Source organism: Podarcis cretensis (assembly GCF_951804945.1).
Source record: "Podarcis cretensis genome assembly, chromosome: 3".
Classification (NCBI taxonomy): domain Eukaryota; kingdom Metazoa; phylum Chordata; class Lepidosauria; order Squamata; family Lacertidae; genus Podarcis; species Podarcis cretensis.
Genome location: NC_137172.1, coordinates 17,589,439 through 17,616,779, shown reverse-complemented (window position 1 = coordinate 17,616,779; position 27,341 = coordinate 17,589,439). Strand labels below are relative to the sequence as shown.

The following is a 27,341-nucleotide window of genomic DNA, read 5'->3' as shown; positions in this document are numbered from 1 at the left end:
AATCGTGGCATTGACTTAAATGTGCTAAAGCATTTAACTACAAAGAGATGGGGGAGACGCAGACACGAAAAGCCATAGTGGAGCCATTCACGGCTGTAGCAGCACCGCTATAGTTTCCATGGCTGTGGGAAGGTGGCTTTTAGCCTTGCGCCAGCCATGCTGGGGATCTGTGGGTGAGTGTTTGCATGGTACTCCCTGCCGTGTATGTAGAAGTGCAGGTTAGAGATGGCTATTTCCAGCAAGGTGCTTGAAGTAGCAAAAGAAGTAGCCCAAGTGGCTTCGAGCAACATGCTGTCCGAAAGCATCTGCAGGTGTTTCTTGAAGCAGATTGTCAGAAGAAGGAGTGCTGAACTTGTGCATGTGTGCCTGGGTGGGGAGAGAGAGCTCCGCACATACCAAAACCTGCAGACTTTCAGCAAGGGAAAGGCACCTCCGAAATAGCCCTAATTGTACATCACACAAGGTTTCTAATGAGCAAGGCATGGTAGCGGGGAGAAATATAGTGAAGACCCTGGAACAAAAAAACAGCATGTTAGAGAGAGGTTGGAAAGCATAGTGATGAGAAAATGCCATTTCTCAAGCACAGCATGGGAGCAAGTAGAGGGTTAACTGGAAAATGTTCTTCCACGGGGGCTCACTCTAATTTTCTTCATTTTTCCACAACAGTTGCTCAGTCTGACAAGCAAAAGCAAACTGCTGCCTTTGTAGCACTTGTTAATTTTGCTTGATTTAGCATGTTTGCTGTTGGACGAAAATCGATTTTTCTTTTTCCTGCACAGCAAATTCGCTGGCTCCCCACAACACACACTTTCCCTTTAGATATTTACTTAAGTCTCTTCCTCAGGCAAAGTAAATAATTAGAGACACCTGCAGCCCTGATTGAGTTCTAATTCTCTTTCCAAGCAATGCGGGATTCGTACTATTAGGAACTCCATTATTGTCAAGAAACACATTGCGTAGGTTTCATCTTCTAGGTGGAGGCATGAATGCATCTTACCAGTAGTTTTAGTTTAATTCTTTAATAGCAGCCTGGCTGATTCTTTAATATCCTGGTTGTGCAAAGCAACCTTTCCAACAGGGGTAGGTTGTATAGTAGTAGCAAACTGCCAAAACACACTACCAATCCTGTAAACAGATGGGGGAAGAGCCTTACTTTCTAAAAAGAAGGAAAGCCATAATAACATACAAAAGGGTTAGCTCTAGTGGATGCAATTAATTTTGCTGCTCTCTTTGTTCCAGCTTTATAGGCAGTCTGTTCAAATCTATCCAGGTGCGCAAGACCGATTTCTCTCTTTCTGTCTTCTCATCATCTTTAATCAGCTAGGTGGTTCAGTGACATTTTTTTTCTCCCACTTCCATCTGCCGAATCCTTCTGCAACCTGAACAAATTTTATAAAGTATATTCCTAAGGTGTTCAGGAGGCTGTTTTTTTTTATAATGCTAAAATCTACTACCCCAGCTCCACACTTTTCTGTGGAGCTGCCCAGATCCTTCTTCCCATGGGACGAAGCCGTTCTTTCTGGCACCCCATATCAGGGGTTCCCAGAGCCTCAGGGTCCTTCTGTGTCCTTCTGTGTCAGAAAACATCGGAATTGAGTGCTGGCTGGCTTAGCCTAGCAGTCCGCCTAGTTCAGCGTTTTGACAGCAACCGGCCAGATGCTTAAAGCACCAATGTTGGAAAGATTCCAGGTGCTTCAGTTTTTTATTTTTATTTAAAAAGCCAGGCGTTGTAGTGCCTAGAAAATGCAACATAGGCAGCCCAATACAATGCATGCATCTTCAGAAAAAGCCCCATGGAGTTCACAGTGGGGTTTACTCCCATGATGCAGCGAAGGCAAAGGGGGCAGTGCCCCACCAACTCCAGTATTTGCTTGGCCAGCCCCCACCTGCTTGCCTTCTTACTGACAACCAGCTCAGGGGGTGGCACAACCTGTCAGCTTCCTCCTTCTCAGTGTTGCCCTTGCAGAACTCAGCAAAGAGGACGGCAACACAAGAATTAGTTGGCTCTGCCTGTCATTGGCTCCACCTACCGTTCAGGCTTCTTGCCTTCTGCCTTATCAGTTCCAATGCGCATCTCTTGCCACTGCTCCCTTGTATGTGCATACAATTGCATTCAGTGCCGAGTGCCACAAAATCTGCAGCCGTAAATATTGGGCATTTAAACATTTTATCTTGGTTCCCAATACTGTTATTTGATTTCCACACTCCTCCTCCTTTTTCTTCAGAACTGCTTAGAGAAATCACTAGCCTTGATGTGACAGAGATAGCCCACTTTCTGGCATTATCTGGTAGTCCTGATAAATTAAGATTCTGATTTTGTCTTTCACCTGGCCACTGCTATATCTGTGTGCTGCACCAGGGCAGCATGGAAAAATGAAGACAGGCATGTCAGCAAGCAGTGTTCACTGTCTTTCTTGGTTCTGGGTGTGCTAAGAATAATGATACTCATAGAACTTGTTTTATACCAGTTTTGACTATTTCATAGAGATGGAAAAGACCACGAGGGTCATCTAGTCCAACTGCTTGCCATTCAGGAATCTTTTGCCCGACATGGGACTCAAACCCATGTCCCTGAGATTAAGAGTCTCATGCTCTACCAACTGAGCTATCAGCATTTTTATATATAGCATCTGCTGAGCATCCCGAGGTTTCTCATGTACTCTCTCAGTAGAAAAAGAACAGATTTCTGATGCTATGCTTGTTTATTCAGAAAGCACACTTACTGCTTCTGTGTCTCTCCACCCCAAAATTGTCACTCCTCCAGGTGCACCACCTTTACCCACCTGAAGGCCTCCTGTTCCCCTCAAATAAATCTACCCTTTCTTTGCTGCCGTTCATGCCTGGAAGTCCCTCCCAGAATGTCTCGTGGCTCCACCTCTTGTACTCCTCAAAACCCACCTTTTCTGTGAAGACTATATTGCAACCAAGCCTAAGGAGGCTTGACTGAAATAAGCACGTATTCCTTCCCCTTCTCTTTCTTTTTCTTTCCTTTCAGTATTGTCTCATTTGCTTTGAATTACAGGGTTACCGTACAATGAAGTTATCCCATTCGCTTCTACCTGCACAGTGGAGCTTTCTCCTCATGCACACTCCCCAAATCTGCTCCGGAGGGGTGGGGGAAGGTGACACCAGAACAGATGGGGATGGGCACAGTGGTAGAGGAAGGGGAAAGTTTTGTTGTGCAGGTGTGGAAGTCTAAGAGCGGTAGACTCGTAATCTGGGGAACTGGGTTCGCTTCTCCGCTCCTCCACATGCAGCTGCTGGGTGACCTTGGGCTAGTCACACTTCTTTGAAGTCTCTCAGCCCCACTCACCTCACAGAGTGTTTGTTGTGGGGAAGGAAGGGAAAGGAGAATGTTAGCCGCTTTGAGACTCCTTTGGGTAGAGATAAAGCGGGATATCAAATCCAAACTTTTCTTCTTCTTCTAATGGGACAACTTTGTTGCATAGAGCTGCTAGATTGCAAACTCCTTGGGGCAGGGACATGGCTCCTTGCACTTTTAAAATATCTGAGTGCTAGATAAATAATCATAAAAGGCATTCTTCTTCTAAAGAGCATAAAAATAGCCCTACTAGGTCAGGCCAAAGGGTGATCTAGTCTAGCATCGTGTTCCCACAGTGGCCAACCAGAAGCTGGCAAGCAGGACCAGAGTGCAACGGTTCTCATTCTTATCATACCCCTTTAAATGTAGTGCGACTCCAATTATTAGTAAGCACACTTGGTTGGGGCTGCAAAATTAGATCAAGTCAGATTTTAATATTAGTGGCCTTTATTAAATTTGTATAGTGCCCTTCATTTGTATAGTGCCCTTCATTTTATGTTTCGCAACATAAAAAATCCGAACGAGAACACAAAATACGTAATAAAACAAAATAAAAAAGGAGGAACAAACCAATAACCCCAACCTCCCACAAACACATTTAAAACGCCGTAGAATGTTAGTCAGCCCAAGGCCTAGTTGAAGAGAAATGTTTCTGCCTGGCACCTAAAGCTGAAGGCGCAAAGTGGGGAGAAGCATTTCATGAATGGGGAGCCTCATTCTCATATTGCCATCCTTTGGAACTCTTGTGGAGGAGGCACATGACTAAGGGCCTCCGATGATGGTTGCAGGGTCCATGTTGGCTCATATGGGGAGAGAGGTGGTCCGTGAGGTATTTAATCCTCACATTTCTATTAAAATCGTACTCAAAGCAGCTTACAAAGAAAACAAGAACAGTATTAGAACACTAACCTTATGTATTCAATATTTGTTTATTTATAGCATATGTGTGCTGCCCCATAACTCACAGTTCTCTGGAAGCCTTCTCCACAAAAGGTCTAGGGCAGGGGTCGGCAAGGTTTACTTCGCCTGGGCCAGTTCACTCCAGTGGAGATCCTTCTGTGGGCCGGATTGCGCACGCATGGCTGTAATTTCCAGCATCTGCACATGCACAGACACGATTTATGGCACCACGGAAACGAGTCTCCACCCCGCTGCACCAGTTTAGTGCAGCATGCGGGGACTCGCCAAGCGGGCAACTCAGTTCGTGGACGGCTTGTGGGCCGGTTAAACGATCCCTGTGGGCCGCTTGTGGCCCATGTGCCTTAGGTTGCCTACCCCTGGTCTAGGGGGTGGCAACACAAGAACAAATCTTTTCTGCAGTGGCTCCCAGCTTCTGCAATGCTCTCCCCAGGGAGGCTTGCCTGGCGCCATCATTGCATATCTGTAGGTGCCAGCCAGGCAAAAACATTCCTCATCTCTTAGGTTTTTGGCTAATTAAACAATCTATGGCCTTTGAATTGTGTGTGCCTTTGGCGAGGGGGGGTATTATTATTATCTCAAATTCTGAGTAGGTACATATAAGAGGAAATGGTTTTTCAGGTAATCTGGCCCCGAGCCATTAAGGGCTTTAAATGACAGGAGTTTTGAAGTGGCCTACAAAATGGACTGTGGAAAAGCCAGTGGAAATGATGACCTGCTGATGGAATATGTTCAAATCTTCAAATCCTTAAGGAGGTCTGCTTCACATTTTGAAGTAATTCTTGCAGTGAATGCTAGCATTGGGCTTTGTGGCTGCTCCTTCTGAGTGCTGAAGTAGCTGCCAATTTTCATCTGCTGCCACTATTATTTCCTTTTGACACTCCTGTCCAATTATCTGGGACACCATGCCAAAAGAAGTGGGGCCCCTATGCTGAACCAGATTCTGGGCTCTATTACGTAGATAGCGTGCCTTTGTCTGTTACTATTCACACAGAAAGGTGAGCACAGACTTATTCAGACGCAGCCTCCAATTTCCTACTATTCTGTCCTGCCGTTGCATCTTTCCACAGTAGAAACATTATTTTGCAGATTTGTAAAACCTTTTACAAATTAAACTCTACTCCAAACCTCATTGCGATATAGTCAGATCCTTTAAGTGTTCTACAAGCAGTTCAGCATATGCTCAAGCGAAAGTGGCGCTGGGTGCAGAATTCAGCTCCTTGAGAATCACAGCCTTAATTTAAAAACAAAACCCAAACATTTCTAGTCTTTAAGGCTGTGAATAAAGGCTTGAAAGTGTGTGGGCAATGTGGTAAAATTCAAGAACCGGAACAGTGACTGAATAAGTGACACAGGTATCATTGCTGGTTCTCTGTACTATTCCTTCCCCCTCCTTTATGCCTAGCTGAATAAATTTTTGCAAAATAAGCATAATGTTCATAATGATTTGCATAATTTAGACTTGTTCAACTTTCTTTGACGTAGAATTTGGGTTACCTTGGTGCAAACTGAGCTCCCGTTGCTCTGTCCCAGCTTCTGCCAACCTAGCAGTTTGAAAGCACACCAGTGCAAGTAGATAATAGGGTACCACTGTGGTGGGAAGGTAAATGGTGTTTCTGTGCGCTCCGGCTTCCATTACAGTGTCCCATTGCATCAGAAGCTGCTTGCCACATAACCTGGAAAGCTGTCTGTGGACAAACGCCGGCTCCCTCGGCCTGAAAGCTAGATGAATGCCGCAACATTTTTGACTGGACTTAACTGTTCAGGGGTCCATTACCTTTTATCTTTACCTAGAGTGGTGATGGAATATTTGCTTTGGGTGCCAAGCAAGCAAGCAAGCAAGCAAATAAATAAATAAATAAATAAATAAATAAATAAATAGCTTTTTTATCCATCCAAGTTCTCGGCTTTGCCTGCCTGCCTGATGCTCTGATGTTCCAAACATTTAACCTATTAACTAATGTTCATAGATGCACAGCTGCCTTTCCATTTTGGCTGCTGATTTTATTTTGAAAGGCTCCTGGAGAAAGAATCAGACACGGTGATATAAAGAGAAAGAACAAAAAGATCAGTCATGGTTTCATAATTGTTTAAACATTTTGAAATGTCCTGTGTTCGGGAAACATAAGATAGCCCTGAGATGTTTTGCATCGGGGTTGCCTTCAGTGAAGTCCAGTGCCTTTTGCCCATTTTTGGGAAATGTTTGGGTGGTTATTTTTATATCACCTTTTGCTTGATTTCAGTGCCATGGAAGTCATATTGATGGGAAGATTGCAGAGGTTTGCATATGTATGTCGTGTGACTCCTAGGCTAGCGATAGGTTAAAGGACCAAGAAGGGAGGCGGGAGTAATGCTCTGTGCACCAATGGATGGCTGAAAGTTAGCAGTACTGGCATCTATCAGCATCGCCATGCCTATGCTCATATTTGGTAAAGTCTGCCAATTTGCATCACTGTGGTTATGCTAATAATATGCTCCTCCAGCATCTGATAAAACCATCTCAATTCCCTGGTGATTTTTGGGGCGAGGTGCGGAAGAGCCCAGAAGGGTAAATGTTTATAGGAGAAACCTACCATAGCAACAGAGTTGTCATTAGTTGTCTGCTTGGGATCAGAGTGAGGCCAATTCAGGAGATGCAATTTTATGCAATTAGCTTCCAGCAGCAATGCAATTCTTACAGGGCGGGGCTGAGTTTTGGAATGGTGAATTTCAGTGCTGAATCAGGAATGTAGGAAGACTCAGTTTGTATAGTCCCCAAATTGGAAATGTTCCAGTTAAGATTTGCAGTGGCTTTAATTATTATTATTATTATTATTATTATTATTAGTTTATTTCTATGACACCATACAAATAACTGGGTTGGCAGGTGCAAGATCTTCTCATGAGGACACTGCTATCAGAAATAGGCTGAGAGAAACAACAGAGGAAATGGGGACATAAAGGCCAGGCCAGGCTGGGGAAGCAAGCATATGATTTTATTGATTTAACAAAAATTTATATGCCACTTAAGTTACTTCCATCAGCATTTTAGTGTGAATTTTTCCTAATATACACATTTTTGTATGCAATTTTTCTTGAAATACATATTTTTTGCAAAAGTTTTCTCCAATATAATGCATCCTCTTACATCACTTGCACTATATATACATAATTATGCATAGTTTAACCTAGTGTGTACAATTTTGTACCCATCACTTGACTGAAGAACTGCATTTCAAAATTCAAAAGAATGCCTGTTTCTAAGGAAGGCTGTGTTTTTTGGTTCACGTGTTATTTCAGAAGGTATGGCTAGGTATGTTCTCCTTTAAATGCAAACTGAGTTGAATTCCTTCCCCATCCCTATCGCCCAACCAGATCAGCTCTCTCATCCGTGATCAGAGAATGTACTATATATTTGCAGCAAAAGAGTTACCTTGAAGGAAAATCGTCTGAGCACAAGAAGTCTGCAATAATAATAATAATAATAATAAATTATACTGGACTTGTTCTATCATCGTGCTGCTGGAGTAACTATGGTGTGGCTGAAATTAGTTAGAAGGATTTCATTGGGTAAATCTAATTCAGTTGCAATACTGTACCTGCTTAACCTGGGGGTAAGTCCCACCGAGTTCAAGTTGACATGTATATAGGATTGAACTGTTTTCTGATTTCTCCTTAGAACTAATAGGCTTCTGTGCTGTGAGCATAGCTTTTATAACTAGCTCTGAATTTACTGCAACAACGTGAATTGGAAGTCTCACTTCACGGCAAGGTTAGCACAGTTTAACATCTCTGGTGTAGATGCTGGCTGCGTTACAGCTGCTGTATGCTTAGCATGTTTTCTGGAGAAAGCTTTAGCAGAAATCCACATCATGGTTTCTGCACAGCCATTTTTAGTAGCTCCTTGTATTGCCAATTCTTTTAATTGTAATTATAGTACACCTGTGTACTCTCTCACCTGTGGAACGCCCTCGCTGGGGAGGCTTGGCTGGCGCCTGCCTCCTTATCCTTCTGTCACCCAGCAAAGTCTGTTGTTGTTGTTTAGTCGTTTAGTCGTGTCCGACTCTTCATGACCCCATGGACAAGAGCACGCCAGGCACTTCTGTCTTCCACTGCCTCCCGCAGTTTGGTCAAAGTCTAAATAAAAAATAAATCCAAGATTTTTAACCCTTTCATTCTGTCTGAGTATAATTGACCATAGCAACAACCAATAAAAATAGTGTCGTTTATTGCAAACTTATCTTTTTCTCTCTCTCAGGCCTTCCTAAATCAGTCCATTCTGTTTCTCCAGCTTTTAATTATTGCTGATTTAATTTTTTTTAGCAAAAAAAAAAAAAAAAAAAGCCAACCACACATTTAATATGGTTTGTATTCTGTTTTATATTCAATTTTTGCGTACTGCTCTGGTGTTCTTTGAATGTAAAGGTAAAGGGACCCCTGACCGTTAGGTCCAGTCATGGTCGACTGGGGTTGCGGCGCTCATCTTGCTTTATTGGCCGAGGGAGCCGGCGTACAGCTTCCGGGTCATGTGGCCAGCATGACTAAGCCGCTTCTGGCAAACCAGAGCAGTACACGAAACACTGTTTACCTTCCCGCCGGAGTGGTAACTATTTATCTACTTGCACTTTGACGTGCTTTCGAACTGCTAGGTTGGCAGGAGCAGGGACTGAGCAACGGGAGCTCATCCCATCGCGGGGATTCGAACCGCCGACCTTCTGATCGGCAAACCCTAGGCTCTGTGGTTTAACCCACAGCGCCACCCACATCCTCTTTGAATGTAGAGCTGACTATAAGTTCTGAAACAAACAAATAGGAACATAGGAACATGTCTTCTACCAAGTCAGACCTTTGTTCAATTTAGCTCAGTATTGCCTAAAACAGCAGGATAAAACCACTCAAATAGCAGTCCACAGAAAATGTAATATGAAATAATGAAGAGGGACATTTAAAAACTCCAGCCCAACATCATTAATTAAAAGCAGATGGGAACAAAGTAATGTATTTAGTGGTTTTTAAACAGGCTTTAAAAAGGAAGGCAGATGTGGCTCCTGCAGAAGGGAGCTCCCACAAAGGTGGGGCCACCACAGAAAAGGCTCTGTTCTTTATGCCTCCATCCTTGATGGTTGACCTTGATGCCAAACCTATGAGCAGGGCCAGTTGGTTCACCAGCAGGGCCTGCTAGTCGGTTTGAGCCCTGATGAAAACAAAATCCTTTTTTGTGGCAGCTCTGATTAATTATATTGCATGAAGTTAATTAACTGTATTGTATAGTTGGCATACATGCACAACACACCTCAATGTGGCAGAATGTCATCAAAGCTACAAGAACCACTGCATCTTGGATTGTCTCAGTATACAATGTACATAACAGCAAAGCTGGAAAAATAGCAGCAAGCATCAAATTTTTAGACATCAGCCCTGCAGAGGGATGGAAAGTAGGTCAAAATTCTTAGGTGTCAGAGCCAAATTTGAAGGCAGCTGGTTGACCAGCTGTTTAGGATTTTTCCAGCATTGCCTAAGACATTGCCTTCCTCTCTATTTCCTATTGTATTATTTGGAATTGACTTAAAAAAACCCACTCACTTAATAATATCTTCTATGTCCCAAATAAATCCAAGACAGCTAGGGTGCATCGTGAGGTGGTCTGGACCACTCCGCTGGAGTCATGACAAAACCAGTTGTGAGTATTTTTCACAAGTGTTGTAAAGCTATGGCTATACTGTATGCTTATTTTCAGTGGAGGAGTTCCAGTTGAATTTAGTGAGCTTACATCTAAGTAAACATGGAGAGAATCTAGCTGCAAGTTATTATCTGTGCAATGATGCATTTAAGCAAAGGGAAGCGACGCGGGTGGCGCTGTGGGTTAAACCACAGAGCCTAGGACTTGCTGATCAGAAGGTCGGCAGTTCGAAAGGTAAAGGGACCCCTGACCAGTCGTGACCGACTCTGGGGTTGTGGCACTCATCTCGCTTTATTGGCCAAGGGAGCCAGCGTACAGCTTCCAGGTCATGTGGCCAGCATGACTAAGCCGCTTCTGACGAACCAGAGCAGCGCACAGAAACGCCGTTTACCTTCCCGCCGCAGCGGTACCTATTTATCTACTTGCACTTTGATGTGCTTTCGAACTGCTAGGTTGGCAGGAGCAGGGACCGAACAAGGGGAGCTCACCCCGTTGCGGGGATTCGAACCGCCGATCTTCTGATCGGCAAGCCCTAGGCTCTGTGGTTTAACCCACAGTGCCACCCGCGTCCCTATGATACATTTAGGTACTATGCTCAAAATTATTCCTCCCAGGTCAGTAGGTATAGGTTTGAGTGCCTGCCACTTGCGGTTCAGTAAAGTCTTCAGAGAGTTATGTTTTGCCTGTTTTTAATTTGGGTATTAATTGTGTTTCAAAGATGTATTGTAATATATGATTGCCAGTCTTATGTTTTCAGAAGATGTTCTTAAAAGCAATAATGATAAATGCTTGATAAAGTCTCATAGTCACTCAGACAGAGCATGTCTGTTGCAATTTCAGCCACCTTGTTTCAGGGATTTGGAAAGAGAGTCAGGATTGTCAAAACAGGACATTGTATATGCTGCCGTTATGTGAGCTGCAGCAGCATGGAAACAAGAAACTAAGGCTGTGTTCACACTATACCTTTCAGGTACATTTGAAGCTGTAGTTTGCTAAGGGTTGCTGGGAATTGTAACTCAGTGAGGGGTAAACTACAGGGTCCAGAATTCTTTGTGCTTTGGATGTGCGTTAAAGGTTTTGTGTGTAGGCCACAGGTGCAGGCTGAAAATCTTAAGTTTTCTTTTTCTTTTTTCAAGACCCAGCATCTAGCAATTGCACAGGTTTGAAAGCGTGGTTGTGGTGGGGAGCCTCAGGGCACCAAGATTTCTTGGGTGTTTTTGCCGGACTAGGATGTGCTGTTGAACTGTGATAATTGAACTTGGTGCCCAGGATTGGAGGATAAAGAGGTATGCTCAAGTGTATGTAGAAACTAGTCTACTCTACAAAGTAAAATTTACACTTGTTGCTTCTTCCAGTTTTGCCTCGGGCTTCTCCCATATGTGGCCCTTGGAAGATTGCCCAAGTGGGAATAATAATAATAATAATAATAATAATAACAACAACAACAACAACAACAACAACAACAACAACAACAACAACAACAACCAGCGTTTTTTTTTCCTGGCGGTATGCAGGGATATGCATACCCCTAAACATTTTGTTAATCTTTGTACTTTTGTCCATTTACTGTATTTATTTTCCCTGATTCGAACTATAAAATAGTGATTTTCTTGAGTCAAAATGAGAGTACCCCTAAACATTTTTTTTTTAGAAAAAACACTAATAATAATAATAATAATTTTATTATTTATACCCCACCCATCTGGCTGGGTTTCCCCAGCCGCTCCGGGCAGCTTCCAGCACATATAAAAATATAACACAATGTCAAACGTTTAAAATTTCCCAATATAGGGCTGTCTTCAGACGTATTCTAAAAGTTTTGTAGTTCTTTATCTCCTTGACATCTGTTGGGAGGGTGTTCCACAGGGAGGGTGTTACTGCCAAGAAGGCCCTCTGCCTGGTTCCCTGTTAACTTCACTTCTCACAGTGAAGGAACCGCCAAAAGGCCCTTGGAGGCGGATCTCAGGGAATCTAGCCCTGGGGCTGAAAAGGGTACCCCTCACTGTCTGGGCAAGGCTTGGTGGAATTTCAGAAGCAGAAAACACAGGAGTGGCGTGTCGGGGGGAGAGAAGGGACTTTCTAGTGATCATAGGGAGCGGCTTCCTTCTGCACTAGGACATTGTTCTGTCTAGTACAGCACTGTCTACTCCGGCTGTGGAGCACCTCTCTGAGCTCTCAGGCTGAGATCACTTCCCCTGCCCTGCTGCCACCAATGTCAGCAATTGAACCCGGTGCCTTCTGCATGCAAATATTGTGCTTTACCACTAAACTGTGGCTCCTGTCAAGGGATAGGAATTCCAGGGACGGGGCTTCAGCTTCCTGCACCCCTTGCACCCCTGCCCTCGTGAATCAGCAGAAGCAAAATGAATAATGCAGGATTAGCAAATCTGCTTGATTTGCATCATGTATGCAAGGTGCATAATTAAGCATTCTTCAGAGTCAAGCGTTGCTCTGTTTAGGCCAGGCTGCATGGAGACCCGCAATGTGCATGCTGATTTCCACCTCACCCCCCCCCTTCCTCAAACCCCTTTTGCCATTTGCTCTAAAATGATTTCTTCTTGCTGTGTCAGTTGACGTATAAGATCTTTTTTTACGTGATCTTTTTATTTTTATTTTTTTACATGCAACCTGTCAGACTGTGCATCAAAAAGACAGCAAAGATGATACAATATATTTTGTGGCTTGCTTCTGCCTATTGAAATTTGTTTTAGAAGAATTTGTACATTAAAAGGGCTCGTGGGAATAAGAAGCCAAATGAAAGTTCAGGTGCTTTATTAATCTGTTCCAACGCAGCTGTGCCGGCTGAGGGTACCTGTGCCAAATCCTTTTAAGGCAGTGGAGCTGGTCCAGACCGTGATGAGGCTCTGCTCTTCTTCACAACCTTACGCAGTGACCCCAAGTGTAATAATTCCTCTTGAACCATCTGCTTCCCATTCTTGCCAGAGGGTTTTCTGTGGAACTCTTGCCTAAGTTCTGGATAAATGTAGGACACACAAGAATATCCGAACAGGCCTTGTCAGCAGAATCATCTTAAGGGAGATCTTGCAATATTGCATTGCTCCTTGAAACACATGGCTTCCCACAGATACTGAAAATTGCAGGCAAGCCTATACTCTATTCGTTTGCTTTCAAAAGGATTTTTATTTGAGTAACTGCACGTGTAAACAAAACCATGCAGATGGACTTCCATAAGCTTCTTAAATATAAAACGCATGTATTGCAAACTCTTAAATGGGTTTCATCCGTGGAGGTACTCATGAACCCACAAACGCACACAAATATGCAAGATTTATCTGTTAGAGAAAGCTGATTCACCATATATGATGCAACTGGAGCCCAAAATTCACTTAATGTTGCAAATGTTATTGGGCTATGTTTGGACGGCTGAGTGTTAGTTGTTTAGGTTCAGCTAGTGAAGCTCATTGAGAGGTGTCTACTTCTTTGGGTAAAAAAGCATCATCTGCAGCAAAATGGAACAGGACTATTGCCCCCATTCAACTAAAGAATCGCAAGCATTGCTCTGGACGAGAAGGCAGTCAGTACTCCAGTTGCCTTTTCGATATCTTGCAAGACATCATATGAGCTCCATTTACCTGTTGCGGCTCTGCTTCAATGTCATCCCTTGGATATATTATAGTCTGGCGCTTGCATTAGAGCAAAGAAAATAAGAAAAGCCCTGGTGGAACAAGTCAGAGACATATAGAGTCCAGCATTCTGTTCTAAGCTGAGAGATTCTACATGCCCCTGAAAGTAATTTTACTCATCTCCTGTAATTTCTTCTCCCCTTCTCCTTTCACACTTAACTTGCACCCTATTCTCCCACAAGCTATTTCTGTCATTCCTCTTCCCTACCATTTAAACATATTCCTCCTTTCTTCTCTCATTTTCTTCCTTTCTAGCTATCACTATTATATATATAAATATATTTAAAAAAATTGTTTTAGTGTTTTATTATGTCTTTATATGTGCTGGAAGCCACTCAGAGTGGCTGAGGAAACCTAGTCAGATGAGTGGCGTATAAATAACAAAACGTTGTTGTTGTTGTTGTTTGTTGTTGTTGCCAGCCAGGGGCATATCAGAAGACAAGAGCCTTCTCCCATGCATATTGCCTCTGATAATGGAGGTAATATGGCCATCATGATAGCCATAGATAGTCTTATCCAATATGAATTTGATTGATTCCCTTTTAAAACCATCCAAGTTAGATGGCCCAAAATGTATCTTTTTTTAAAAAAAATATTTTATTGAGTTTTGCTGCCAATGATGTCACCTTTCCTTATGAAGAGCTGCTCCAGCCCCTTGGTCTTATTTTGGTTGCCCTTTTCCAGCTCTACAATATTATTTTCGAGTCTTTTCTGTGCAGAATTTGGGTGATAGGCAGCACAGTCCTGAATGTTTCTTCATGGCATGTTCTCCCTTGAAATAATCTCCTAAGAACAAAAAGTCATTGAAAAAAGCAATCACCCACCCAAAATGTTCCACATGGCATAATTAATAGTCACACCGTTTTTACACAGCAATCTCAGGTATGACAGGAAATATTTTATATTACACAGAGAGAGAGAGAGAGGACCGTGACACACACAGGACAAGCCTCTTGCTCTCTTTCATTCCCTCATACTTTGGTCACCTTTGTTGATTGAAGGACACCCTTCGTGACTAGAAATGGGAGATACATTTCTGAGGCAACAGTGTGGTTGTTTCAGTTTCTAAAAGAATTGCCCGTAAGACAAATAAAGCAAAACCCACTTCCTTCATCATACTCGGTATATCGACACGGGTCATGCTGTGGTCTAAACCACTGAGCCTCTTGGGGTTGCTGATGAGAAGGTCGGCTGTTCGAATCCTTTCGGCGGGGTGAGCTCCTGTTGCTCGGTCCCTGCTCCTGCCAACCTAGCAGTTCGAAAGCATGCCAGTGCAAGTAGATCATAGAATCATAGAATCATAGAGTTGGAAGAGACCACAAGGGCCATCGAGTCCAACCCCCTGCCAAGCAGGAAACACCATCAGAGCACTCCTGACATATGGTTGTCAGTTTAGTCATGCCCTGGAAAACTGTCTGTGGACAAACGCTGGCTCCCTTGGCCTGAAATTGAGATGAGTGCCGCAACCCATAGTCGCCTTTGACTGGACTTAACCGTCCAGGGGTCCCTTACCTTTACCTTTTACTCGGTATATATACTAGAAACCTTTTTCTCTCCTTTTTGTGGGGTGGGGGCAGGATTTTTTTAAAAAAACATTATTTATTATAGATAATCAAGTTTTCAAGGCAGATCTGCCACTCTGCTCCCTCATGAACCCCAGCTGGGTAAGAGGGAAAAGGGATGTACTGGGAGATTCCAGAGGTGGATGGACTGAGGGAAGCGAACGGGAGAAAAAGTGGAGAGCAGCAGGAGTCAGGGAAAGGAGGGAGAGAATTTAGTGTTTGTTGGGCAGAGAATGTGCGTGTGCCAATCTAGTAAATCTAGGTCAAATCTAGTAAAACAAATCCTTGAAAAATTGCCTAATTTTTCTATTCTGCTCCCTGAAACCACCATCAAATTACAGATCAGAGCTGTCTCCATTGACTGACCCATAAATATCATGGATGTCGGACATGGATCATTATGGGTCTTCACAGTGCTTTGTTTGCTGTGCATTATGGTGCTCACTGGTTTGTAGTACCCCCACTTCCTCTTCTTTGCTGCTCACGGCAGCCATTTTGTGCCAGCACCCATTAACAAGTGCATCATTAAAAAAACTAATTAAAAGTAAAAAAGAAAAAATATATTAAAAAGCACACTAGATCTTCATAAGCTTTAAATGGGGTCACCTCAAAACCATATAGGTTAGCTGTGTGGTCCACAAATGTGCTCAGTGATGTCTTAGTGGGTTCCTTGCCCTCCTACATGAGGAAAATCATTAGGCGTGGCTGACATGGAAGTGCAGTTTATCTGGAGAGGGGTAGTGAGTGCTGTACAAATGCACTGGCAGAACCAATCCAGCAGTCATATGCATGTGCATGCACAGAGCTGACCTCCCCCTTCTCCTCTCCTCACTGGTGCCCGCAGTGACTCCAGTGCCAGAAGGCCAACCACTTCAGAAAATCATCACCATCCAGGCAGATTTGTGCCCTGTGGAACGCCTTCCCATCAGGTGTCAAGGAAATAAACAACTATCTGACTTTTAGAAGACATCTGAAGGCAGCCCTGTTTAGGGAAGTTTTTAATGTCTGATGTTTTATTGTATTTTTAACATTTTGTTGGAAGCCGGCCAGAGTGGCTGGCGAAACCCAGCCGGATGGGCGTGGTATAAATAATATCATCATCATCATCATCATCATCAATATTTTGGTGATGCTGGCAAGCAGCAGATCTCTGTGTTTTTACTGAGCAGTGTTACCAACACAAGCATTAATTTCTTGGTGGCTTTTGGGGGTACTCTGTGTAAAATCATGCAGCTTTTAATTTTACTGGATCTGACTTTTCCCCAGACCCCAAAACAAATTATGTACAGTCATACCTCGGGTTACAGACGCTTCAGGTTACTTTTTTTGGGTTACGGACGCGCCAAAACCCGGAAGTGCCGGAACGGATTACTTCCGGGTTTCGACGGTCGCGCATGTGCAGAAGCGCTAAATCACGCTTTGCGCGTGCGCCGAAGCAACGAATCACAACCCGCAGGTGTGGCGCTGCAGGTTGCGAACGTTGCAGGTTGCGAACGTGCCTCCCGCATGGATCATGTTCGCAACCCGAGCATCCACTGTATATGCATGCTTTCTCTCTTTCTGTGCGGTGGTGATAATGGGAAGAATAGTCCAAGGTAGTCCGAAGGAAGAGAAGTAACCAGAGGAGGCACTGCCTATGGCACTCCTTCAAAATTCTAAATGTGTTCACGGGCTCAAAAAGGTTCGGTCACTCATGCCCACTTACGCATTTTCCCAGCTCACCGACAATCAGGACTAGCACCATGCTTTTTGTTTTTAAAGCAAGACAAGATTCCTAGAAAACCAGATTCCACAATAGTTCCCCAACTGATTTATGAGATGCATGTGTGTATATGTACATAATCATAACACATGTGGCAGTGTTAAATGACAGCATTTAATCTCCTTCTGTAATATTCCTTTAGGCTGTTAGTGGCAAATTAGAGCTCTAAAAATGTTCACGGCTGTGGTTCTGGAGGAAGCCATCTAAACTGTACCAAAGGGTATCAGTTTTCTTACCAAATGACACTCAGTCAAACTGACTGCCTGAAGCCATATGACTAAGCTAAAACTAAAGAAACTTAGCTCTTCACCCCCACAAACTGCTTCTATTGTATGGAATAGAATATAAAAGCAAATAGAAGTCCCTACAAATCATGTGTAGAATATGACTGAATTTCCAGAGGCAAGCTATGCAGTGACAAACCCTGAAGATTTTATCTGTCGCGACACTTAAATGTTTGCTGTAGAAGTTATGGTCTTTCCCAAACCATGGACATAAGTCTGAGCGCATGTGAGGCTGGCCTGTTCATTTGCCCATAATTCTCTCACAGTCTGGGTGAAAAGATTGGTGGGACATTAGAGTGTAACTTCTGCATCCAGTAAAACAAGATATCTACCCAATGTATTTAATCTTCATATTTATAGCCTGCCTTTCTTCCATGGAACACAAGCATGGGGTTCCCAGGCGATCTCCCATCCAGACTTATCCCAGATGTTGACTATACCCAGGTGCAATTAGTTTCAGCGAAAGGACTGCATGACTTGCCTGCCTTTGTAGTTTGGGAGGCACACCATAAATTACCTTTTCCTGCTTTGTAGATAAGCCCTGTATTCTGTTAATAGCTCTGGCTGTATCCAAGGCAGGTCCTACTAAGAGAAGACCCATTGAAAAGAATGGGCTCTGAGTAAAACATAGCTGGACACAAGCCATGGTTTGCCCTCTACATCCAAGGTTTTTCTTTCACAGATAACTCACCAGAGAGGCCCTGGCGCATTTTGTGTGTGTGTGTGTGTGAGAGAGAGAGAGAGAGAGAGAGAGAGAGAGAGAGAGAGAGAGAATCCATTGCCCTTTGCTGTTCCCATGGGGAAATATCTCATTAAAGCTAATGGGAGCTTTTCTCCATGCAAATAAATCACTTGGAAGGTTTATTGCGCTCAAGCAGCATATACATTTCATTTTCAAAAAGTAGTAGGGACAGGAGACTCAACCAGATCAGGATCACAAAGGGCAGAGGATTGCCCACACACCCATGCCAATGTCCTAATCCAGATTGGGGCCTGCATTAAGGGCAAAGTAGGTGATTAATGTAATACATGCAGTTTAAAATATTTTTCATTACTTTTCAAAAGAAAGTTTATACAAAATTCTGCAAAATGCAGTGTTATCAAACAGTTTCTGATGACGATATACATAGTCCATATACAGTTACGGATCAATGTTGGATAAAGACAAAACACAAAATAAAACCAAAATAGACAAAGCACAGGTATGCGAATGCGTGGAAGGTAGAGACTGGAACTATTTATAGCACAGACATTATGGTTAAACAAGACAGGGCGACAAAAACATGGGCTCTATTATACCAAGGGAAAGTATTTAAAGTATTCAAATGCCCTGAGTCACTTTATCAGCCATATTTGTCTGTAAACTCTGTGTGTGTGTGTGTGTGTGTGTGTGTGTGAGAGAGAGAGAGAGAGAGAGAGAGAGAGAGAGAGAGAGATATCCTCAACCATGTTCCTCCTTGCTTTCAAATAAAACTAAATCGGGCCAAACAGGTACGATATTTTCCTTTTTTTCTTTGGCCTCTAAGAACTCTGTGTTGATGGCTGCCTTCGGATGAGCCCTCACTCTTGCAAGTAAGCAAGAACAACAAAAGGATTTGCTCCAGTGCTTGCCTACACCGGTTACCAGTGTTCAGTAACTAGAAAATGTCAATACTATAACCATTGTATTTGCTGATATAATCTACCCATGTAAAAATGTTTCATAACACAGCAGTTCTGAAAGTCAAATATGTCCAGATGGCACCTGTCTTGATGGGGAACCACGATACTTGTGGGAACATTTATTGTTTTTCTACGTGAAGGCAATTTCAGTTCAGTGTAATACTTTGTGATTATTTTATTTTATTATTTTTTTTCCAGTGTTTTTGACCAGCTTTGCTGCAAAATATCTTCTCCTTGAGGCTGAACATTCAATATGCTCAATATCCTAGTGGTGGGTGGTGAGCTTGCCAAAGTTTGTAATTCCTGAATTTGGAAGAAAAACTGTGGTGACTTATAATTTGAGGTGAACATTGTGACCCTGAAAGTTCTTTTCCAGCTAGGATTGTAATCCAAACCAGAGAACAGCTCCTCCCGCACCCAACAGATTTGCCTTCATAAACATTGTTGCCTGTTTTGAAGAGGTTCATGGATGGAGGGGTTAGTGCACTCACTTTGAAAGAACTTGCATTCTTGTTGACACGTCTTTGATAAAAATCTGAACAGCGGATGACAATGGCTAGGATCCAGTGGAGATACCAATCCTTCTGCAAGTGCTCACAAGTCCCAAACTGTAAACTGCTTTTCTGAGTTTAAGGAAGTTTGGTAGTTCAGCAAGGGGCATTTCTGGAGAGGAAACCGGTGCATGCAATGATCTGATTTATGAAAGTGCATTGTGGTGCACAAGTACTGTAAGCAGGATTTGGGTTAAACAAGACTTTTCCGTGCAGGACACAAGAGCCAGTGTGGTGCAGTGGTTAGAGTGTCAGAGATCAGGGTTCAAATCCCCAGTCACTGGGTGACCTTGGGGCCTGTCACTGCATCTCAGCCTAACCTGCTTTATGGGGTTGTTGTGGGGATTAAATGAGGGGCGAGAACTATGTTCACTGCTTTCAGCTCCGTGGAGAAAAATGTGGGATATAGATGCAAAAAAACCCCGTATTTTTTGCTCTATAGGACGCACCTGACCATAGGACGCACCTAGTTTTAGAGGGGGGAAACAAGAAAAAAAAATTCTCTCCCTCTCTGCGCAGCGCCCCTTCAGCGAAGCGGCAGGAGAAACGGAGCCCCTTCCATTTCTCCTCCCACTTCGCTGAAGGGGCGCTGCGCGGAGAGGGAAAGCTGCGCAGCGCCTCTCCAGGCTTCAGCGAAAGCAATGTGAAGCCTCTAGAGCGCGGTGGAAGTGCTCCCACTGCGCTTCAGAGGCTTCGCATTGCTTTCACTGAAGCCATGGAGCCTGCATTCACTCCATAAGACGTACACACATTTCCCCTTAATTTTTGGAGGGGGGAAATTGTGTCTTATAGAGCGAAAAATACGGTAAATAAAATAAACGTGGGTCATCTTGATTTTAATATAAAGTGGGAGGTTGGGGGTGAAGCATTGACAGGTAGGAGAGGGAAGGGGAATCAGATTCCTCCCCCAAGCATCACTTGTTTTTAAATGCAGTTTTTGATCTCAGATCCCAGCTCAAGAAAAAGGCATTGGAAAGAAAGCAATTTTAGTGGGGGAAAGTGCTGGAGAGGAGGGCTTGGCTCTTGGCCTTGGTGTTCTTTACCCCTCCACCACTGCCTGCCACTTTATATTAAGTTAATGGCAGCCTGGCTTCTACACACTGGTCTGTTGCTGCTGGTTGAAGTTTGACCCTTACATCCTGTGTTTTCCTAGCTGTGCCAATCTCAGCCTACTGCAGATTAAGTTTACGTAGCAATTTCCATTCTAATTATCTGTTTTCAATCACTCGCATCTTACATAAACTTTCCAGGCTTCTTCTCTGCCACAGATGTGTATATATAATTAAACAATTAACATTGCCAACTCTGTGGTATTCAGTAGAAGTAACCAGAGTTCGCAAAGCACACTTGTATAGATAGATATAGATATAGATATAGATATAGATATAGATATAGATATAGATATAGATATAGATATAGATATAGATATAGATATAGATATAGATATATTTTTTAAAAAGCAACAACTATGGATTTAATTGATGGTGGCTGAATGGAAAGGAAGTGTGGAATGGATTTATCTCACATAGAGTATACATATCACACTGAAAACTGAGTGTTTGGGCAGTGGGAATGTGTTCCACAGGGATTTACAGTAAGGTAAACATTTCCACAAAGTGCATTTGTATGTCAGAACCTCTTGTATGCATAGAGCCTCAAACCAGGGTCCTCTGGGAGCTGAGCAGAGCTTTTGCTCCTGTGACCTAAGATCCAAATGGCTTGCACAATTTATTTGTTTGTTTGTTTGTTTGTTTGTTTGTTTGTTTGTTCCATTTAGGTATATACCACTTTTCCTTCAGTGAGCCCAAGGTGGTATATGTGGTTCTCTTCTTCCCCATTTTATTATTGCAGTAACCCTGAGAGCTCAGGTTAGGCTGAGAGTCTGTGACTTGCCCAAGGTTCAGCCAGTGAGTTTCATGGCTGAGCAGGGATTTGAACCTCGATTTCCCAGATCCTAGTCCAACACTCAAGAGCTGATCTGAGTTTCATTGGTTCCATGTGATTAGGAAGTATCCTGGCAATATTGTGAGTTACTATGACTTTGTTGAATGCTATTCGTTGTTTTGATGAATTTGTCGTTGTTTGCTTTATATGCTATTGTGTGATAGTATAGTGATCACAATGGGGTTTTGTTTTTTGTTTTGTTTGTTTAAAAAAATGCTGTTGTGATTACTGCGAACCACTTTGAGCTCAACATTTGTTGTTGGGAAAGTGGAATGCAAATACTAAATCAGCTTGTCATGCTTTTAAAAAAGAAGAAGGAAAAATGCTGGTGGGCATGGGCCAAACCCTTAAAAAGGGTAAAGGGGACCCCTGACCATTAGGTCCAGTCATGGCTGACTCTGGGGTTGCGGCGCTCATCTCGCTTTACTGGCCGAGGGAGCCGGCGTACAGCTTCCAGGTCATGGGGCCAGCATGACTAAGCCGCTTCTGGCGAACCAGAGCAGCGCACGGAAACGCCGTTTACCTTCCCGCCGGAACGGTACCTGTGTATCTACTTGCACTTTGACATGCTTTCGAACTGCTAGGTTGGCAGGAGCAGGGACCGAGCAACGGGAGCTCACCCCATCGCGGGGATTCGAACCACCGACCTTCTGATAGGCAAGTCCTAGGCTCTGTGGTTTAACCCACAGCACCACCCAGAAGCAGCTTAGTCATGCTGGCCACGTGACCCGGAAGCTGTATGCCAGCTCCCTTGGCCAGTAAAGCGAGATGAGCGCCGCAGCCCCAGAGTCAGCCACAACTGGACCTAATGGTCAGGGGTCCCTTTACCCTTTACCTTAGTAGGCATTAGGCCCATCTAATATAACTATTTAGATACCAGCCTTACCCATTGCTTCATCATTCTGTTTTCTTGCATGGGTCTGTGCACTGCCCCATTACCACGTTCTGGGGGAAAGAAATGGCTCTTCATGGGCAGGAAAGAAGGTGCTCTGCTCATCTGTGGTTTTGACACCTTTTAAAGTCACCTCTTTTTTTGGCCACAATTTGTGTAACAAATGGGTGCCAGAGATAGCATCTGTTAAAACCAGCTCCTATGGCCAAGGGGAGGAAATTAGCAGACTCTCCTTGGTCAGCAAACCTTCATTATACATTAACACCCATGGCAAACAAGCAAACTAAAAGGACCACAGAAAGAAGTTTCAAACCTTATTCCCCCCCCCCCAATTCTCAGGAAGGCAAAACCTGCTTTTTTTATTGTTTAGGTGACAGGTGAAGACCCTTTTATTCTCCAAGGCTTTAAAGAGCGGACTGGTGTTGGCTGCTGCTTTTATTGGCTTGCAGAACAGGTTTTTGCTGCTCCTGTTCTTTCAAAACTCTTTGTGTGCATTTTTAATTGTTTTATAATTAAAGTAAACAGTTTTGGATATTATAAATAGAAAAAAAGGATATGTAAATGTTTCAAACAAACAAAAATAAGCTTAAAAGAAAAGAAACGTTCTGTGCAGCATAGCAGAGGGGACATAGCTTTCTGGTGCCATTTTTAGTTAAGCATCTGAGCTAGGTTAAGAGCTTTGAGAACTTAAAGATGAAAAGTCACTTTATCCAGGGATAGCCCACATATATATTGACCTGTTCTGACCTCTTTTTCTTAATGGTGACTGCTCCTGCTCAGGCTGCACAGAAAAAGCATTTTGGTTCCAGAAATTCATTCTGACTTTTCAGCTAAGATATAATTGATAGAATTCTACAGGATGGGCTATTAGTGTGTGAAAACAGTTCAGTTTCAATGATCCCCAGGCATGTACCTCCAAATGGTGGAGATGTCAGACGCCATCTTAGCATCCAGGCACCTTCACTTGTTCGTAAGTGGTTGGAAGCTAGGTGCAAAATGTGCTTGGCACCTGGCTAGTTTTGAACACTGATTTTAAGCACACCCAGTATACAGGACTTCATCCCCACAAAGAATCTTCCAAGTGCTACCATTCCCAGCACCATTAACAAACTACAGTTCCCAGGATTTGTTGAGGGGAGTCACGTGTGTGTGTTGCATGTGCTGTGGTGTAGATCTGCTGTGACAAATGTGTCGTAGCTTGCGCTAGAGCAGAAAAGGTGCAGCTCCATCAGATACATGAAAGTGGACCACAGACAGTGGTACCTCTGGTTAAGAACTTAATTCGTTCTGGAGGTCCGTTCTTAACCTGAAACTGTTCTTAACCTGAAGCACCACTTTAGCTAATGGGGCCTCCTGCTGCCGTCTCGCCACTGGAGCACGATTTCTGTTCTCATCCTGAAGCAAAGTTCTTAACCCTAGGTACTATTTCTGGGTTAGCGGAGTCTGTAACCTGAAGCGTCTGTAACTTGAGGTACCACTGTATATGATATGCACATAGATCTGGAAGGAGAGGGGTATGGTAGAATCTGTGTTGCAGAATGAGATAAAAGAAGTGTATCCATATCTTTGTTGCCCTACTGATAGCGACGCAATTTGAGCAGCAACCATAAACAGACTAGGACCGTCTTCGCCAGCATTGGTGCTTGTCAGATGTTTTGGTCTACAGCTCCCAATTATTATTTGATTGTTTCATCGAATTTATACACTGCTTGATTTGTGGGGAAACCCTCAAAACAGTTTACAATAAAGAATAAAGCAATAATGGAGCAATCGATAGCTCCAGCCAGCATGAGTTGTAGTCCAAAACACAGGGACGGCACCAGGTGTATAAGATTGTACATGCTGTTGAGAAATTGGGCAGGGAGAGTTTTTTCTTCCTCTTTTTCAATGCTAGAACCTGGTCTCATCCGGTGAAGCTGAATGCCAGAAGATTCGAGACAGACAAAAAGATCTTTTGATACTGCAAGTGACGGCCACCAGCTTGGGCTGGCTTTAAGGGGACCAGAAACATTCATGGAGGATAAAGCTATCAATGGCCCCTTGTCATGCTTCCAGTATCAGATGCAGTACCCAGAGGCCTCTGAACAGAGGTTTTTTTTACGTTATTAAGGCACAGGCAACTTTCTAGGTGACTAGCTTTCTGAGACCCATCGTTTAAATTCCCCATCGACATGTAAATGCTGGAGAATGGACAAGCATGCCACTGACCTTTGTTTATTTATTTTTTATTCCACTTTTTGTATAATTCATGGCCATAAAATATAGGAAGGGAATTTGCGAACAAGTTTGTTTATTATTCTTACCCAGATTTAGAATGTTACTAGCAATTTTCATTTGGCGTTTAGAAAACCTCTACCAGATAGTACTACAGGAAATGGTGTCTTGTTTTGTTTGTTTCATTAAAAAAGGGAAAAGGTGACACTTCAGCAAGGATCTGCCTGTGCTGTCAAAAATCCATGTTAATTCAGACAAGCTTAATTGGTTGTAAACACCTGTGGTTTTTTTGTTGTTGTTTATTAGTTCAGTGATTTTCAACTGAATGCAAGTTGAACTGGAAATCATTAGCCGACAGCAGATGTACGGATTTCATGATATAACTGTTCCAATTCGCTAATGACTTGACAAACCATTATTTTTTGTAAACGGGATTTATCGCTGTGAGATGCTCCAAATCTATGTGACCTGCGGAAAGACAGTAATTTTGCAACTCTCCCCATGCTACCTGAATCTGAGTAACACGTTTTTACAATTTTGTATTCTGCAGGTTGGAAAACGTTGGGAAACTGGTACGAGAAGCCAATCATGATGGGATTAAAGAATCTAGCTGCCTTTCCTGGTGGTCTTCACCTTTTAAGTGTTTGTGTGCTCTTGCTGCTATTTCACATGGACAAAGTGCATGCAGAACATCCGTCCGAAAATGCCAGCGAAGCTGATGCGTGTTCTGGTACCTATTTCTGTAAGAAAGGTGTGATTTTGCCAATCTGGGAGCCTCAAGACCCTTCCTTTGGAGATAAAATAGCAAGAGCTACCGTATACTTTGTGGCTATGGTCTATATGTTTCTAGGAGTATCCATCATAGCAGACCGCTTCATGTCATCCATAGAAGTTATCACATCCCAAGAAAGAGAGATCACGATCAAGAAACCCAATGGCGAGACCACCAAGACGACTGTTAGAGTTTGGAACGAGACTGTTTCCAACTTAACGCTGATGGCTCTGGGCTCTTCTGCACCTGAGATTCTCCTTTCTGTCATTGAAGTGTGCGGCCATGGCTTCACTGCAGGGGACCTTGGGCCGAGCACTATTGTAGGAAGTGCTGCTTTTAACATGTTTGTCATCATAGCCATCTGTGTCTACGTTGTCCCTGATGGGGAGGTCAGGAAGATTAAGCACCTCCGTGTGTTTTTCGTCACGGCCGCTTGGAGCATCTTTGCCTACACATGGCTCTACCTGATTTTGTCTGTCATATCTCCTAGGGTTGTCGAGGTCTGGGAAGGCTTGCTCACCTTGTTCTTTTTCCCCATCTGCGTGGTGTTCGCATGGGTTGCGGACAGAAGGCTTTTGTTCTACAAGTACGTCTACAAGAAGTACAGGGCTGGCAAGCAGAGGGGCATGATCATCGAGCACGAAGGCGAAGGGCCACAGTCCAAAGCGGACATTGAAATGGATGGGAAGGTGGTGAATTCTCATGTCGAAAGCTTCTTGGACGGCACCCTGGTCCTAGAGGTGGACGAGAAGGACCATGACGACGAGGAAGCAAGGAGGGAAATGGCCAGGATCCTCAAAGAGCTGAAGCAGAAGCACCCAGACAAAGAAGTTGAGCAGCTGATAGAGCTAGCTAACTATCAGGTATTGAGCCAGCAGCAAAAGAGCCGAGCCTTTTACCGTATCCAGGCTACTCGGCTCATGACGGGAGCTGGCAACATACTGAAGAGGCATGCAGCTGACCAGGCAAGGAAAGCGGTCAGCATGCACGAGGTCAACTGTGAAGTGGCAGACAACGACCCTATCAGTAAGGTCTTTTTTGAGCAGGGCACCTACCAGTGCCTAGAGAACTGTGGCACAGTAGCTCTAACTATTGCTCGCCGAGGTGGCGATTTGACCAAGACCATCTCAGTTGACTTCCGAACAGAAGATGGCACAGCCAACGCTGGCTCCGACTATGAGTTCACTGAAGGGACTGTGGTGTTTAAGCCAGGCGAGATGCAGAAGGAAATACGGGTGGGCATAATTGACGACGATATATTTGAGGAAGACGAGAACTTCCTCGTTCACCTCAGTAATGTGAAAATGTTATCTGAGGAGGGAGAAGACGGTGTTCTGGAGGTCAACCACATTGCAACCGTGGCTTGCCTGGGGTCGCCTGCTACTGCCACTGTCACGATCTTTGACGACGACCACGCTGGCATTTTTACCTTTGAGGAGCCAGTCACTCACGTGAGTGAGAGCGTGGGAACGATGGAAGTGAGAGTGCTACGGACATCTGGAGCGCGAGGAAATGTTATTGTGCCCTACAAAACCCTCGAAGGCACAGCCAAAGGGGGTGGAGAGGACTTTGAAGACACTTGCGGAGAGCTTGAGTTCCAGAACGACGAGATTGTGTAAGTACTGCTAAACCTTTGTGGCTTGTCAACAGTTCAGGTATACTTGCAATCATATCTGGTAAAATGTTATCGTCAAAGTTCATGCTGAATCAAATGCTGGGTGCTCTTGTGTGCAAAATATAGAGGAAGCCATGGCACCTTAGGTGCTGTGTGTGCATGTGTGTGTGACTGTGGCAAACCCATGCAGATTCCCCATATTATGAAGCTGTGTGCATGTCAGAGAGCGCTGTCAAAAGGAGTGAATCCTAGAAGTGTGTCTGTGCATTGTTTCAAAAGTCCACATAACTGTTGTGTGGAAATTACCAGCCTTTTCAGAGATCCCAGGTGGGAGTAGCTCTAAACAGTACAAGGTGAAAGCAATGTAGAAATCGTAGACTCTTTTCCCAGGCACACTTGAGCTCATCAGGTATGTGGCTAGGAAGATCTTGCTTTCAGAGCTTTTCTGGGATGGCCCTGCTGTTCCCTTTTTGCAAAAAGCAGCCTGAGACTAATAAGCACCGTCAGGTTGCAAGTTCAGAGAGGGCTGTCATTAGCCTT

At 43.7% G+C, this 27,341-nt stretch overlaps 1 protein-coding gene across 5 annotated transcripts in view; it reads left to right on the top strand.

The window, feature by feature from the left end:
- The window catches only part of SLC8A1 (solute carrier family 8 member A1), a 299,351-nt gene that overhangs the window by 41,419 nt on the left and 230,591 nt on the right, over positions 1 to 27,341 (top strand). For all 5 annotated transcript variants that reach the window (XM_079968542.1, XM_079968544.1, XM_079968541.1 and 2 more), the window contains exon 2: positions 24,965 to 26,801. In XM_079968542.1, the coding sequence (XP_079824668.1) occupies positions 25,003 to 26,801 (1,799 nt within the window). In that variant the 5' untranslated portion in view covers positions 24,965 to 25,002. The remainder of the gene's footprint in view (positions 1 to 24,964; positions 26,802 to 27,341) is intronic.